The 17,161-nt window shown below is 49.5% G+C and overlaps 1 protein-coding gene across 1 annotated transcript in view; it reads left to right on the plus strand.

Annotated features, from left to right (window-relative positions):
- CSMD2 (CUB and Sushi multiple domains 2) overlaps positions 1-17,161 on the plus strand; it is a 307,900-nt gene that overhangs the window by 280,322 nt on the left and 10,417 nt on the right. The window contains 7 exon segments of the mRNA XM_075173206.1: positions 2,026-2,208; positions 8,595-8,771; positions 9,613-9,792; positions 11,001-11,174; positions 12,377-12,550; positions 15,281-15,354; positions 16,780-16,891. Of these exon segments, the coding sequence (XP_075029307.1) occupies positions 2,026-2,208; positions 8,595-8,771; positions 9,613-9,792; positions 11,001-11,174; positions 12,377-12,550; positions 15,281-15,354; positions 16,780-16,891 (1,074 nt within the window).

Genomic DNA, 17,161 nt, shown 5'->3' on the forward strand with positions numbered 1-17,161 from the left:
AAATGTTTGTGGTAGGAGGTGGACTGCAGCTTGCTGCTTTACAGTTTTCTCCATGCAGAGACTGTACCAGATGAACGTGTCTTATGCAAAATCAGGTCCTTGCATCCTGACTGCAGCATCTGATCCTCTTTCTCATGCATTCCAATAGAAGAAGCACACGTGGCCCCTTTCCAGGGCCTGACATCTGCTGTTACAGCACCACAGCAGTCCCAGGTCTGCACAAGGCAAGTGGAAGCCGGTACGATGAGTTTCCACATTATCAGCGTCTCCACTGAGAGCAGTTTAGCAACAGAAGTCCATCCCCACTCCCGTGCCAGAGTGAAAAACGTCTTGCACTGAAAATATCCTGATAAGCAAAAAAGTCCCTGATGAGATTGCCTTGGGTCAAAGTCCTGGGGGACGCAGTGAGATGTGCTTGCCAAGCCTTCCTGAAATCGGGTTGCTGGGATCTCAGCTGATGGCCACCTGTAGAAGGAAGGGTGCTGAACGACTGGCAGGATGCTGTGCAAAGCCCTCCCCACGCCATCCTGTTGCTTGGAGAGCATAGAGACAGACAAAATAAGAACTTAGCTGGAGCAAAGCATTTGGGACGAGTGTTAATTTTTAATTATGCCACTTAGATTTAGCAGCTCCACTTGACCAAGTTTAACCTCTGCTTTGGACGGGAAAAAGAAATCGGGCGGAGTCATCCTCATATTCGGAAGCCGTATCTGCAGAGTTCTTGATCTGCAGCTGCTCGGAAGGGTTTTCTGCTCTAATTCGTGCCTTTTCCCCATGAGGTTTTCACTGTCTCTCCTGTCATCTGTGCGGGTGGATTTTTGGAAACATTCAGCATTCCTCTGACTAGTTCCTGCTGACATCTGTTGCATGTGATTGTTCTGAATGACTTCACGGAGGCAGCGTTGGACCAAGGCTGATGGCGTTTGACAGGCCCTCTCTGATTTGGGGCCAGGTGAATGACCAGTACCTCAGAACCACGATTTCCACCCGAGGGCTTGGGGAGGGGCTCCTCTTCTGCACCAAACTCAGGCGGTACAGTTACAAAAGCAGTGAAGAGGCAGAATACAGCTCACATCATCTCCTGCCAAAGGTTCTCCGTTATGTGCAGAAGATCCCTACAGTGTGACAGCAGTTTTGCAAGATGAAACAAAAGACTTTGATATGAGTCATTACGTGAAAGAAAATGCTGAACCTGGAGCATTCTCCCCTTCTCTTTACAAGCAAGTACGTTCCCCAGATGATGAATACTCTCATTATGTTTTATACTACACGAAGCACTGCAAAGGCTGTACCTGCAGCAAAGCACAGAAGGCCCAGGAACCGGGAACTTCGCTGCCAGCTGCAGCAGTGAAATACTCTTTCCTGGCTTGAGGGTGGATGCGTTTACGCAGATCATTAGCGGAGAAAGCCAAGAACAGACGTACGCGGTGTGAGCCGGTGTCAGGCAGTAAGGAGGTGGGCATTTCTCCAGCCTGCTCCAGAGAACCCCTGCGAGGCATCTGCTACAGCTGCTCCCTTCCTCCTGTCCCCCTAACTTACAGCCGGCGGCTCAGAGTGTTCACAACTTGTTCGAGCGGATGTTTCTCAGCTGGATCCCTCCTGCCTCTGTGCTCCAAACCCACCAGCTTCTTGTTCTGCAAATACAGTAGGGCGTGCTGAGGTGGCTCGGAGCATGTCGTAATTTCTGCTTGGAGGGAAACCGTTCACGTGGCTGGTGCTGGCAACCGAGCTGCTGTCTGCTGGAGCAGCTGCCACAGAACGCAGCTGCAGCTGGTGGGGGCTCCATCTTGAGATTCGGGAGTTATGGCCATATTTTGCAACCAGCTTAAAACCAGTGGGCTCCCGGTGCGAGGGGACATTTCATCTGGAATTTCCCCGCTCTGCTGAGAGCCAGTCAGAGTTAAATTGAGTCAGCCACGCGATCCAGGTCTGTGCGCTGGCCCTCTGAACATGTGCAGTTGAGAGGGAAGAAGGGCAAACCCATGACTTGCTTACTCTGCTGATGCTGTGCTCTCTTCTTAACAGGAGGCAGCCAGGGCGTGTGTGGTGACCCGGGGATCCCCTCCCATGGCATCGGGCTGGGAGATGACTTCGATGTAGGCAGCGTGGTCCGGTTCAGCTGCGAGCCCGGTTACGTGCTCCGGGGTTCATCCGAGAGGACCTGCCAAGCCAACGGCTCCTGGAGCGGCACGCAGCCGGAGTGTGAAGGTACTTTTCCAACTCCGCATCCTCTCCTGCATCACGCCAAGCCTGCTGTGGGTGTCCCCAGAATTACTGCAACAGGGACGGCTGCCCAGCCAGCCCGTTCCCTCTCTTCTAGTTGCCAGGGACAGCCCGGTGCTGTCAGAAATAATACTCTTGTTCAGCATTTCCTCCAAATACTCCATGTACGTCAAGGAGCCTCAATTCTCCCCTTTCCCAAACATCTGTAGGTCACGTCTCCCAGGAGGGTTTTTCAGTGCTAGAGGATGATATCACCTTTTGTGTGCCCAGCTCTGCTCCGCTATGCAGGGTACACCAGGACGGTACAAAGGATTTCAGGTCATACGTGCTCATGCCAACAACTGGGCTGAGGTATAGGGTGGGAAGAGCCTTTGGGATCTGGTCCTCACTTCCAGTCATCCCCCGAGACTGTCACCAACAGGCTCGCTGCAAGAATCTCTGGGGTGAGTGTCTCTTGATCTGCATCACGTATCCAGCTAGATGATCAGAAAGGCCCCGTTTTGGTATAACATCTGTAGGGACCACTGATTAATTCATTGTTGCTTTGTTGAGGAAATTCAGCAGAATGAGAAATGTCAATAGCTTCAAACCTCCGTTAAAGCTGGAACTGGCACATGCAAGAGTCATTTACATTAAGCAGAAACGCAAAATGCAAATTATAATCTAGTAAGCATATTTTCATGTTTGAAAACCCCAAACCCCTTATTTTTCCATTTGAAGGACTCAAGTAAGACCCTATAATCCAATCTAATAAACTCCCAGCCAGATTCTCTGAGCTGTGTTGCTCGCTGCTACTGTTTTATAAAAGTGTTTAAAAATCAATTGGGGAAAGAACAACAGCCAAAACGAGGCAGGATACCAAATGCAAGGAGACCTGGGCAAGTGCTTCTCTCCAGCTGATTTGAAAGCCAAAAGCTGAGAGAGGGTTTGTAAATGAATTGGAAATTTATTCCAAATTGATGGAGCTCTTGATTGAAAAGACACTGAATCATGTTATTAATACATGCAGGTCTTGGGTTTTTTTCATTCTCTGTTTTTTTCTTTTGGTGGAAAGGCTCTGTTCATTAATCTCAGGATAAATAACCCATCAGGGTCCAGAGGCACCAAAATACGGATCCCTGGCAGATTTTTTTTCATACTTTATGAATAATAATAACATTATGCCTATAATGTAGTCATTTAATGTTAAGTGCTGACTGGCCAATATAGGAAAGTAATTTACAGTGATGAGCAGCGTGCTGTGTCTCTGTCATTTGTATTCACAGCGAGCTGCAAGCACTACAAAGGTGTTCTTCTGGCTGCACTTTGAGTGTTACATTCAACTTTCTGGAACAGGTATTTACAGGAGAGGGAGGGGAGAGATCAATTTTGGGATTGAATGGAGGGCAAATGAAGATGAGAGCTGAGTGCCCAGGCAGGTGCGTGGAAGGAACGGGCATCTCTGCTGATGTGGAAAAGCTCCAGCATGGCAGCGGAGCCGCTCAGCACCTCCGTGGTGCATTAGCTCTCCGACTCAGCCACTTGTTTGCTGCTCTCAGCCACCAGGATTGAGCGAAATCAAGCCTGATGGGGCTTCACAGGTCATCGGCGCTCGCCTGCCCAGGGAATGCAGTGCAAATTGCTCTCCCGATTAGCTGCTAGGTGAGCACAGAGGGTCTCAATCCATTCAGCAGGAGATGAGGGCCCACTGCAGAGGAACACACAAGTGCACAGACGTAGAGAGGACACCGTGCAAATCCTACAGCATAAATAGAAGGGAAGGAGAGAGGAGCTGTTACCTCCATTTCAGAGAGAGAGCAAACTGCCGTAATAGATTCAATTACAAAGCACGCGCTTGACTTTGAAGTCAAGGGGCTGATGTTCGACCGTCGGCGTCTTCCTGCGCTGGGACCAGTAGAGCTCTGATCCACGGAGGGGGTGTGTGTGGCAGAGGGGAGCACTGGGCTTCACAGAGCGTCACCTTGAAACTCATCGGCTCTTAGTCCTTGTACCTTTTACCCACTAGAATATTTTTAAGACAACCAAAGCAATAAGGAGGAAGGAAGAAGAGACAATTGATTTTTCCAAAATGTACAAATGGCTTGGAATTAAATTAATTGCAGGGACTCCTTCTGAGATTCCTGCTTCAGTCTGTTTTATGTAGCTCTGGTTTTGTTGTCCCCAGTAACAGCAGCTTCCCTGGCTTTCTAAAAATTGCAGATTTCAGGCCTCATTTAGCTTTAATTTCCAGCAGATTTTTAAAGTGTAAATGAAATTTTAGATGCTTTTTTCCTTCTTTCTCCTCCTTCCTGATGCCCCGTCTGTGTTCACTGAGGAGTGGTGCAGGAGGGGACTCATCAGCTGTGCTATGCTGTACGCTCCTCCTCCTCCTCTCAGAAGTTGAGCAGAATTTTTCTTTTATAATGTTTCTTGTTTCTCCAGGTGAATTAAAACTGCATCCAAAATGAGATGGGGCTCTGGATGCTCTTTGGCAGTTTGAGTAGACAGAAATGTGTTTATTTTAAGTGATAAGACTGGGAAAAGAAACTGAGTTTTGTCTCACGCCCACTTGACCGCTGAGGACATGGGAGGTGGCAGGGCTGGGATCTTCTTTCTCTCTGTGCATGGTTAGGTGGGTTATGGGTTACGGATTAAATTAAACAGCATGGAAATTACCAGCCCTGAAGCAAAGGCTTTGAGACTCCAAAGGCTCTCAGCTGTGTCTTATTCCAGCAGGAGGTTTTGCCTGATGTGTCAGGCGTCATTAGGAGAGTGTTTCAGCCGGGCGGTCGGATGGCAGCAGAGCCCAGAAGAAGGACCGACGGTTATAAAGATTGGGCCAGAGGAGGGGGAAGGTGCAAAGGACGCTGTATTCGCACGCCACCTCGAGCATAGTCAGACGTGCACTGATGGCAGTCATCAGCCCTCAGCTTTTCCTCGCTGCAGTTTCTGACGAGCAGGGCTTGCTGCCTCTTGCAGAAATGTGCCTTCTCTTGGCAGTGGCTGAAAGACAGACCCTGAAATAAGCCCCTCTCCCGGTGTTCAGGGGAGGTATTTGCTGTGCAGGGCTGGGGGAACTTAAAGTGGATAATAAGTAACAGCACTTGCCCCCCTGCCCTGCTCTGGACGATGCTGCTTTGGCTGATGGTGGTACGTGTTGGGGGGGAGCTCGGTGGCCTCGTCTGACCGTGCTCTGAGCATCACTCGCTTCATGCCCAGCTGCGCCGGCTCCGAGCTGAGCGCCTGAACAGGACCCAGAGAAATTCCCTTCTCCCAGCAGCTTCTCGCTGTAAAACACGTAAAAAGGCAAAGGGAGAGTCTTAATAAGCTTTTCAGAAAAAGGACATATGGATTGGAATCAAATTAATTATTGCTGAGCCTTGGAGCACCTCTGAGCTTTGTGATGTTTTATATAGCAGAGGCCACTTTGTAGTGTACAGAAGCTTCCCAGCTCCCCCCAGCAGCGATGGGATCGCAGGGAGCAGCTCTGGCTGTCGTCGGGAGTAAAGGCAGACACCGAAGCCCCCGCTTTCTCTGCTCGCGGGCCGCCCCAGCACACGTGCACAGCACGCATCCTCAAAAAACAAAATCGGTTCCTCTCTAGGAGGAGGAGTTGGGGGAGAGTGTCGCAGCACCACTGTGCAGCCTGCTGTCGCGCCCGCCGCGGCCAGCCGCTGCTCCGAAGCCCCCCAGTCAGCCGCCCTTCGTGTTTGATAACTGTAAGAGTTAGCGAGGGACGCGGCAGGGAGGCAGCGTGCCCTTGGCTTCGCGGCAGACCTGAGGAAGCAATAAAGCGTTGAAAGGAGCTCCCGGGTTAGGGCAAGTAGCTGAGTTTGCAGGAGGGCTCAGGAGCACGTTTTCAGGTCTTTGGTGCCCACTGAGCCATCTCCCGTTAGGCTTCCACGTGGGGCCCGCCAGGCTGAGCTCTCCCCATCCCACTGCTTGGCCTGGAGCGGCTCGGCCAACCTTGCGCTGCGGGTGGGCTTTGGAGGTGTGCAAGTCCTTGGTGGGGATGGAGTTAATTGCATTTAGCAAGCTTTTCTGTGGGGTTTGCTCAAAAAGGACTTCATAAAAATAACTGTAGGAACAAAATGTCCTTTAAAAAAGAAACAAACCCAGAAACTGAAGGTGGGGGCGTTCTCTGACAATCTGTAAGTCCCAGGGCGTTTGAAATGTTTCAAAAGCAGCAGTGGGGTTTGGCACTGCAGGAGTGCCCTGCGGTGCTCCTCAGCCTGGCAGGGCTGCGCGGCCGGAGCAGACTGGGGCCGGGGCTCCTGAGTCTTCGGCACAAGCGGGGAGACGTGTGCCGGTCGGGGTGTAAAAGGTCTGGACTCCTGCGCTTGTCTGTCGCGTCTTCTGCAACGTGGCAGAAGCTGAGACTTGGGTGAGAGGAGCGGGACGAGCTGGCTCTTGGCACCCCTTGCGCTCTTTCTGCTGCAGCGGAGAGTCAAACCTTTCGTGTCGCATCAGTCATTTCAGCTGAGCATCATCTCCTGAAATATTTCCCTGGTAAAGAACCAGCAACTTTAAGAAATCCCCATTTGATGCAGTTGATTTTCAGGTTATTTTCTTGAATTTTGACTTCAGTTTAAGGATGGTTGGGTTTGAGATTCTTAAGGAGACGTGAGTGGGTATGACTATGGGACTTCCAAGGTCTTCAGGATTTATACCTTTCAAAAATCAGATCCAAAACCAGTTTTCTTTTGGGGCCTAATTTATTTTGCATCTCCCACTGAAGCCAAAGGGAATTATTTACCCTCTTACTGCTCACTTGCATGATTAGATCCTATTTATATTTAAATTATGATTTTCAAAGTTCGAACCTTTCATCCTTACCTTTATGGCTTCTTTTATATCTAACCTATGCAGGTCGCAGCTGATGCACACTGTGATTAAACCGTTTCCGTGAGTCTCTCCTTATAGTCACAAAAGTAATATTTTTGGGTCCTCTGTGTGTGTTTGGCCACATGCATGGAGGAGGTTGGGCAGGAGAGACCAGCTGATGGATGGGCGGGCAGTGAAATAGTAATTTAGAGCTTTTTCTGAGTTGATAGAATCTGACTTTTATCCCAGCATCTCTTGGAAATGACACCGCGTATCACAGAGACGTTGGCTGCATGAGAAATCCGTAACGAGAGCGCACCTCGGATGATTCTAGGGGCATGCAGAGTTTCTGCGCACACAGTCCAGAACGGTTATTAGTTTCCTCCTGTCAAACAGATATGCCTCCAACAAGCTCGTGTGTTAACAGGCTGTCGGCAAACTAAGCAACAAGGCGGAGGAAGACTTCTCTCCTTGCGTTGGTGGCCTGTGCTCATTGCATTCCTGCTGGGGCCTGACGTTGCATTTCCCCGTGGAGAATGGCCGGCAGCGTTGTGGCGTGTGTGGGGAGGGGTCCCAGGGCAGGGACGGTCACCCTGCGTCTGCACAGACCGATGCTCTTGCAGAGATGGTGGCACGTTGCTGGGGAGGGGTGGGAGCCAGGAATTTCTTTATCAAAGAGCAGGGAGCATGCCGTTTAAGCCTTTCCTTGATTCATATGATTTTCTTTTATGTCCTGTAACTTCAGAGTAAATGAGGGCTGGATGCAATTATTGCAGGTGCTTATTTTGTCATGACAGACCTTCGTGCACCACCATTCACTCTGACGCCCTTTTATTGCTGTGGTGCTGAGGTACTTCAGACATAAAACTTGGGTACTGACAAACCTATAATTGTATTCCCACAATATTCTCCCTCCTCTGAAAGCATAACTGGATATAGCTGGGCAGTGCCACAGTGGGAGAGCAGCGGGCTCCCTTGCTGCTTCCGTTCCTTTGCAGTCTGCAAAGCTGTCGGCTTCCCGAAGGGGCCGGAGGCAAAGCGGCACGCTCAGGTCCGGGCTCCCCAACTCCTGGAGGACGGAGGGGCTCCATGCTTGGCACCACCTGCTTTATTAAGCCGAAGGACCAGACATGAGGTTGAGAGCTGGGATAAGGTCTCCGCAACAAGCGGACACAAGTTCTTCCTTCAGCCTGGAGGAGCAGGAGGAGGAGGTTGCTCCCAGGCGGGGCTGCGACGGTGAACCGCAGGATCCCCAGGAGAGGAGCGGGGCTGGTGCTGCGGGGACGGAGTTTTGTTTTCAGTCCCTGCCAGGGATGCTGCACACAGCCTTGGGACGTGCTGCCTGGCAAGGTGGAGCCCTTGCTCCGAGCTGGGGAGCGGCGCTTGGGATCCTGTTGGACTGATGTAGCTGATTTTCCTCAGAATAGCCTGCTCTGTCTGAGCTGATCCAGGGGCTCTGCAGCTAATCTTACTTTTATTGAGAACAGTCAATTGCAGGATGAAAGCCTTGGGGTTTTTTTTTGTTTTGGGTTTTCTTCTTTTTTTAACTTTGCTATTTTGCTTTCTAGTTATATCCTGTGGAAACCCAGGAACCCCCAGCAACGCAAGGGTTATATTTAACGACGGCTTGGTTTTCTCCAGTTCCATTATATATCAGTGCCGGGAAGGCTATTACTCCACAGGAGTGCTGAGCAGGCACTGCACGGTGAACGGGACGTGGACTGGGACCAGTCCAGAGTGTACAGGTGAGCGCTGGGGTGGATTCCTGGAAGATGAGTTGAACGCTGCTGCCAGGCTCTGGGGACGGGTTGTCAGGGTGTGTTGGATGCTCGCTGTGGATGTGCGCACACGCGTGTGCCATGCTGAGAAACTCAGCTAAACCGTCTAGCGGCAGCAGCAGTCGCTCAGCCTGCAATCTCTGCGAGTGCCTAATGGAAAACTCTTGCTTTGGGTTTGTTTTTTCCAGTTGGATGAAGGGAGCTCTGTAATAGTTTTCTCGAGTAGATGTCAACCGACCTGGAGCGGCTCTGCGGGGCCGCTTCCGAACGCGAGCGTTCCTGCCTGCCTCTGTGCCGGCACCGGGGCGCGCGTGGGCAGAGCCCCGGCTCCGGAGCCCTCCGTGAACGTGTTGCGTTTCCTCGCAGCTCCCCGCCGCGGGGCCTGCAGCAGGAACGTGGATGACGGCAAACGTGGTCTTGCATAAGAGACCGCGACGAGGGTAAAGAGAGGAGGGGGTGCGGTGCCATGGGCAAACTGTCTTCCACCTAGCCCAGATTTCACCCAGGTTTTTCTTTAATGTTTAATGTGCGTTAATACTTCTTGCAAGGTCTTAATGCGCTATTAAGATCACTGCTCGCTCCACTGAGTAGAAGCAAAGTTTTCTCCACGTGCTGTAGCCCAGCCCGCTCCATAGCTAATGCCGCTGCCCAAATCCTCCGTGCTACAAGTGCTCCCTTCTCCACCATTAGTGGATTACATCCTGCCTTGAAAAATGGTCAGGACCATCAGGTTTCTAGTTATTGCAGATCCAGAAGTGTGAGACAAGGGATGGTCAGCCAGAAATGCTTCTTTCTTTTTCTTTGGCAGTGATCAACTGTGGAGACCCCGGTGTGCCAGCCAACGGCATTAGACTGGGCAGTGATTTTACCTACAACAAAACAGTGGTGTTCCAGTGCACGCCTGGGTATATGATGGAGTCAGACAGGGCATCTTCTCTAACCTGCACGAAAGACCGAACCTGGAATGGCACCAAACCCGCCTGCAAGGGTAAGACTGGAGGATACAAGTTTTACAGGCCACAGACTTTTTGTAACTTGTGACGAGGTAATAGGCAGCAACTGCTGCGTAGCGCCTGGAGCCCGCCTGGGAGTTTCTCAGTCCTATCATTCAATCTATCTCCGGTGTTTATGGCACTTACACAATTCTATCAACATAGCATGAACACCTTGCTATCTTTAGGTCTATCAATCATCACAATATGCCTGGGAGAGAGGTAATTGCTATTATCCCTGTAGTCAAGAAGGAAAAGTGAAGCACAGAGAGCAAAGTGACTTACTCTTCGCAAAAACTCAGATCAAACTGGAATGAAATACTGTGTTCTACAAGCACACACTTTTTGGCATCATCTAGAAGTCTGAAAAATGTTTCTTCCAACTCCTTTCATTATTTCTCAGTTCCAAGATTGCCTCCGTAGCTCGGAGATAGGAAAGGGAAATAATAGAGCAGTTGCAGGACAGGCTGGATCTCTTCTGCAAGTGTTTTACTCACTCACCAAGTGTAGATAAAGCTTGAGGCAGCATTTGTGTACTTCTTCAGCAATCTGGAAAATTCACTGTCATGAATCTGATATAAATGCAGACCACATAGAGACTTCCAAATATACTCCAGTTCTTTCAGAGGCTGTAAAGAGCAATTCTTACGCTCCTCTTTCATTCTCTCCACTGAGCTAATGTTGCAGGAATAATACAGAATGTGGCCAGAGTCTCATCTGGAGGCCAGGCTGATTTGTATGAGCTTAGCATCTTTCCCAGTGCTCCCCTGAGCTGAAAAGCAAAGCACTGCAAAAATGTCATATTAAAACACCCTAGAGTAGATGAAATACAGACTGGTTGTTGATTTAACCACTAAGCTGAAACTCAGCCAGGTTGTCCAAAATGTATGAATCTTTCAGGGAATCTTAGATGAGTTTTCACACTAAGTCAGGCTGGATTCTTACCTTCGGTTGGAAATGAACACCGACTCAGAAATCTGACTTTGAGATTTGGGATTTGGTTAACTCCAAACTTCAAAGTAAAATCCTGGGGTTTACAACTGCACGCACAGCTGGAAGAGTTTGTACAGCCCCCTGCTAGGCCAGTCCCAGGAGCTGCTCCGAGAGCAGAACATAACTTTGATCCTACATGAATTTGCTTGTTAATGGAAATAACTATGCCGAGAAGTCAAGAGAACTGAGCGTGCTTTTGTTTTTCATTCAGCTATCATCTGTAAATCCCCACAAGCCATCCCCAACGGGAAAGTCGTGGGCTCGGACTTCAGCTGGGGCTCCAGCGTGAGCTATGCCTGCCTGGAGGGCTATCAGCTCTCCCTGCCCGCTGTGCTGACCTGCGAGGGGAACGGGACTTGGAGTGGGGAAATGCCCCAGTGCTTTCGTGAGTAGGCAGCCATCTACGTGTTCGTTGGGTGGAGGACTATGATTAAAACCCAGTTGTTTGATGCTCTCTCTCCAACATCTCTGGTCTCCATGTAGCTGCTTTTAGTGTCAACTCTGCCTTGTCTGGCGATATCAGAGAGGCTGCAGACTGACCATGCCCAGTATGCGGAAAGTTAAATATCTGGTTGCTGTGCTTCCCACCCCTAAGCCCCATGAAGTCTTGCATTAACTGAAGTCAGTGGGAGTTTTGCATGCCAGGAGAAAAGCATGATGATGCTTAGAGTGCCTGTATGTTCTCACCTCCAACACCTCTCCAAGTCTGAATGTTCTCACCTCCAACAGCAACCAAATTGCTGAGAGTCTTGGTTTGCCGCCTCTGTAACGAGGAGGCAGTAGTGGCCATGGGGACGCAGTCAGTCACTCCATCTCTTGTAACAGAGATGGGAGGTCACGTTTGCAACAAGCCTGAAGATCTTGCATGTTCCTGTCCACCAGGCATCTTTAAAACTGGCTGTTTATCCCGTGTCTCCTCAGTGACTGAGTCTTCTGCAGTCAGGGCTCTTGAAACTGCCAAAAGCCGTAGGAAAAAAACCTTTTGGCAAAGGGCACTGTTGTTGCAGCAGAAGTTAGGAATGTTTTGTGAAGGCAGAGCTTTGGCTGGGTGGAAACCTGTGTGCTTGATATAATAGCTAATGAAAAAAAATTAGTTAAATGTCTCATAATGATAAAGGCAGATTTGAATTTCTTTTCTTGGCTGAATGGCTGGCAGCTGCACAATAGCCATTTTCATATTAAATCATACAAAGCCCTCACTGTGTTCCTTGCACCTTTCCCTGGATCTTGTATAATTAGTGGGCTTTCTGTGTGACATGGAACCATACAGCAATTTGACATCGTGCAATTAGAGATACATTTTAAAGCTAAGCATGCTGTTAGGAGGAAAAAAAAAGAAAAAAGAAAAAAAAAAAAAAGAAAAGATGGGGGAGAAGGTGGAAGTTAATTAAGAGCAATTGACAAAAAGGGAATTACAAGGAAAGTAGCCAGCAACGCCTTCTGCCACTACTAATTCCCTAGTCAATCACAGAGTTTGATGGCAGGGAGTGGTAAGGTTTGGGCTGTTAATAGACCCATCTTTAGCTTATTAACGTTGCTTGCTCTTGAGGAGGTTCATCACAATCCACTTGTCTTTGCCTGTTGCAGCTGTGTTCTGCGGTGATCCGGGGATACCCGCTCAAGGCAGGAGGGAGGACAGAGGCTTCACGTACCGCTCTTCCGTCTCCTTCTCCTGCTTAGCTCCGCTCGTGCTAGTGGGATCAGCCCGGAGGTTCTGCCAGTCCGACGGGACGTGGAGCGGGACCCAGCCCAGCTGCATAGGTAAGGGGAGACTCCTCTGTCTTGCATCGACAAGCAAAGAGCTTTTAGTTGTCACTTTGCTCTTCTGTTTGTAGCAAAGTTGGTTTTCTTTTCTGGGTTTGCAGAAGTTTGTTTCCCTGAAAATCAGAATGTATGGGGATGATGCTTTCGGTTTGTGCGTGCTAGCTGGTGGTAAACAACCCATCTCCTTCTCTTGGGCTTGCTGGTTGGATTCAGCGCCTGTTCCCATCATTCCTCCCCTGATGGTGGTCAATACATAGGGACCTCCAACCCGGCACGCTGCTCCGTGGAGATGCACGGGATCATTATCAGTGATGGGACTGAAAATGCAGTTTGACTGTGAAGAGCAGCCATGGGCTGCTGTGGAGGGGGAGCTCTTCTGCTCACAGAAACTGAGCAAGACTGAGTTCTGCCTCAAGGGTGCACGTGAGAGCTCTTAGGTTCTCTGCTGCCCTTGAATTATATCCAGAACGGCAGAATAGCAACTTCTAGAAGTATGAAAGTGCTGTATACAGAGGTCAAAATCCTACAAATTGCTTTGCCTAGCTGCAGTGTTGAGATTCAGGCTGAAATTTCCGTATGTTCTTCAGGTGCCCGTTTTCTGGGGCTTCCAGAACCCTTTGAAACCTCTGGGAAGTGTATAATCATAATTAGTCACAGCATTCTTTGCCTGTCTAAAACTCTGGCTACATTCTTGAACGCCAGGGCTCCTGTGGTGATAAACTGCACGGGCTGTGTCCTGTTACCTTAACTGTCTGCCTGAACACCACCATCATCACCTCATGTGGGCATCTGGGGCAGAAACAGATCTCGGGCTGTTCTCCGCAGTTTTCAGTCGTTGTAGCTACATCTCAAATGCATGACCAATTACAGTAATGTAAAAATACTCGTGGCGTGAACCTCCAGGTTTCCTATTGATTTCACCAGGAGCTTTCTCACGTACGAAGAGTTGGGAGCACCTGCCTACTGTTGTAAATATTGGCTTTAAATGCTTCATCACCTTCTTGCAAATCCTTGTCCGGGATCCTATTGTACGTACACAGCACCCAGCCCTCCAGAGCCATCTGTGATTGAACCCAGCAAATACAGCTGTTCCTGCTGCTGCTGAAATCTGCTTAGAGTTTGTCTCCCCAAAACAAACTATGGGAAGGGAGAAGACTTGTGTGTCTACAAAACCCTGACCCGAAATGTCAGTTTGTGACACAGGCAGCCGAACCCAAAGTGCTGTATTTATTGAGATCTCACCCGTTTTTGAGACATGTTAGGTTGCCAGCGCCACAGACCCCCAGATGCAGCCAGGAGACCGAGGCTCTGCCCTCTGCCATCCATCACCTGCTCCCTCATCCAGCCCTGGGGCTCTTTATTTATTTATTTTAGACACTGATTTATCTGGGGGCTTCCACGGAAACTGCGTCAGTGATAAATGACAAAAGCTCAGCAGAGCCGAATGACGGAAAATGAATTGGCTTGTGTGCTGCAGCCCCAAATCAACTACGTTTTGTATCCCTTGTTTAGTTACTCACCGCAGCTCCAAGGACCTGGGGATGACACCAAGAAGTGCATGATGTTTCAGTGTGAAGAGGCCGATTAGTCAGATCATAAGGAATAAAGGCAGAAAAATAACCATGCCGTTAGGTACAGAAGTTGTGCTCCACTGTCCTATAGCTGCAGGCTGTAGTGACAGGCCACTTCTGTCCCACTGCGTTGGATTGTGGAGACTTTTCGTAGTTTATTTCTTGTCTTGCACAATCCTGTTAACTGGGGTATTGAGTAAGCGGAGAGGGGGATTTGCTGTGGGGCTTAGGGTCCTTCTCGTAGCAGTGTTGAGCATGCTGAAGAAAGAAGGCTGGGAATCCAGAGCAGACTCGCCTGATTGCACTGAGATCTGCGGTGCTCCAGCCCCGGCTAATGTAGCTACCCCTGGGCAGGTTCCGGAGCATCCCTGTGGCCAGCACTGCAGCTTAGCTCAGTCCTGTGATCCCAAGGAGCAGGGAACCTGCTGCTGCTGAACTGCCTTTCGCACAGAAGCTTCAGTTTCCTTTGCTCAGTTTGGGATGCTGATATAAATGTGCATCTCTGCCGTAATTCCATTGATGCCCTGCTACTGTCAACATGCTGGGGAAAAAAAGAAAGTGATAGATGCTAGAAGAGCAGCAGCAGGTATTCCTATTGAATTGTGTGTATTCATCTTCTGATAGATTGAGACCAAATGAGGCATAAAGAGAGATTATGTATCTGAGATGCATTAAAATTTCCAGCCCCCATCTATCACTACGAAATAGCGAGGTGCGAGCGACGGCCAAGCTGAGCCCAGAAGGATGAAGGTGCTGACCCAGGGCGCAGGAGAGGACAGGGTCACCGCAGCCCTCGTGCAAGGGGTGGCCGGTGGGAGCGGAGGGCACGGCGCTGGTGAGCCAGCTGCTTCGCTCATCGCGTGGGGAATAGGGGAAGGGAAGAGACTTGTCTCTGACGCAAGATGTATGTTCTTGCTTTTTCTCCTGGGTGATAGTGCCTCTGGTTAGTTTGCGTTGCAGCAGTCAGGGATTTAAGAAACAAAAAGATCCATGTATTTTTCCTTGTTGCTGTGTATTCCTTCTGTAGCAAAATATTTCTGTCTTGTTGCAAAGGCGCAGCACAGTCTGTCTGTGTGGAGAGCAGAGGAGGGCAGAGCTCTGATGTGGCTTTCACAACTGCTCCTTTAAAATACTGCCTCTGTTCTTTTCTTTTAAGACCCCAGCCTCACAACGTGCGCAGACCCCGGCGTGCCTCTCTTTGGGATGCAGAATAACTCCCAGGGCTACCAGGTACTGTCACGGCAGCAGGGTCCCCTCGGCTGCACCCCTGACACTGGCTGTAGTTAGCCCGTGTCTGAGTCCTTACGTGGATTGAACGTGTCTTCCCGTGAGCAGGACATCCCGGCCTGCTCCATTAGACCTCAGAATGCATTTGTATGGGATTAACTAGCAATCCATTATTTATGATATTAATTACAGTGCTAATTAATAGTTATTAATGTAATTAGTATTCACATTGGAGACATCATTTCCGTTCATTTTCAGATTAAATTCTGTAGGTGATTTTCTTAATCTCAGCTCCCGTACAGTATGAAATCAGTGGAAGGGAGAGAAAAAACCACAGTGATTCCCTGGGGTGCTGCATCTCCAGCCTCCGCTGCCGTCCCTGCGGGCGCCCGTTCCCTGCTGTGACGGAGCCGGGCACAGGGCCAGGATAGTTGATTCCTTGCGGCTACTCCAGCCCGAGTGGATCTTTCATTTTTGTTGCTAATTAGTTATCTTAATCCTGGGTCTTAATGAATTAATTCAAGTTCTTATTTAATACCGAGACACTATAAGTCTGACTTCTGAGAGCTGCACACCGTAGCGGAGCCACCTCGGGTGCTCACGCGGGGGTGAGGTGGCGGCTGGAGCAGAGAGTGTTTCGGGGAGATGGTGCCTTTGGATGTGGTACCCAGGGGACCGCAGCGCCGAGAGTCCAGGAGTGACTGTGTGATAAAACCTGGCTGCAGGGTCAGCGAGGAGGTGGCCCGCATGGTACGGCCTTGCTAGGGAGGATGGGAAGGGTACTCAAAAGCCCTGCTTGGCAATTTTATTCCAGTGTATTCTGGTTTTAAAGCAAATCCAGTTGCAATAACGGGGCTCGCAGCCGAACAGCATCATACTGCCAACCTGTCTGAAGCAGGGAGTGAGCTCCGTTATACGATAATGGTTTGGTTGAAATAATAATAATGTGATTGAAACCAAATGCAAAAAAGTGGATAGTCTGCAAAAAGTAAGCATCCCTCAAAAATGTTGAAAAGTTTTCAGTTTTTGTGATCCTTTTTGCTATTCACAATCCAAACTGGCGTTTGTAATATAGCTACAGGATGTTTGTTGATACTAGTTATATTGGATATCCCTTTTGGCAAAAATTTCAGTCCATTCTAGTAGTACCTATGTTTGATGCTGGCTTTGGGTATATTTAAAAGACAAAGCAGCTTTGCCTCTATCACTAAAAGAAGCAACTCCCTGCACAGTTAAAGGCCACAGCTTTCCAGGGGCTCCGAGAGCTTTCTTGACACCAGACTCTGGCAGGGTGGTGAGGGCAGAAAGCAGGTGACTGCCCGCTCCAGCACATACAAGGTGGAAAATTACAGAAGTACTTTCGTATTATAAGCACGGGTGAATCGCATTGCACTGGGAAGTTCAGTGGTTTATCTCCTGTTGCAACAGGTGGGAAGCATCATCTTTTTCAAGTGCCAGAAGGGGTACCTGCTGCAGGGCTCCACCACCAGGACCTGCCTCCCCAACCTGACGTGGAGCGGCATGCAGCCAGACTGCGTCCGTAAGTCTTGGGAGAGGTTTTGTCAGAGGAAACCGCTGCCTTCAACCGTGCTGTTGCCTTGTTTTGTTGCTGTGCTTCACAGTGCAAATTGCTGGCTCTGAAGAGCTGGTAATTTGGGGGGGAGCTCTGAGAAAAAATACATTCTTGAAGAAAAGGGAGATCACACAATCGCTTCTCTCCTGACATGACTACACCAGCAGCCACTTCTGATTTCAGATGAGATTTTTTACTTGTTCCTTCCTCAGAGGCATAGTTTCAGGTGAGACTTTG

Source organism: Calonectris borealis, chromosome 25, assembly GCF_964195595.1.
Source record: "Calonectris borealis chromosome 25, bCalBor7.hap1.2, whole genome shotgun sequence".
NCBI lineage: Eukaryota > Metazoa > Chordata > Aves > Procellariiformes > Procellariidae > Calonectris > Calonectris borealis.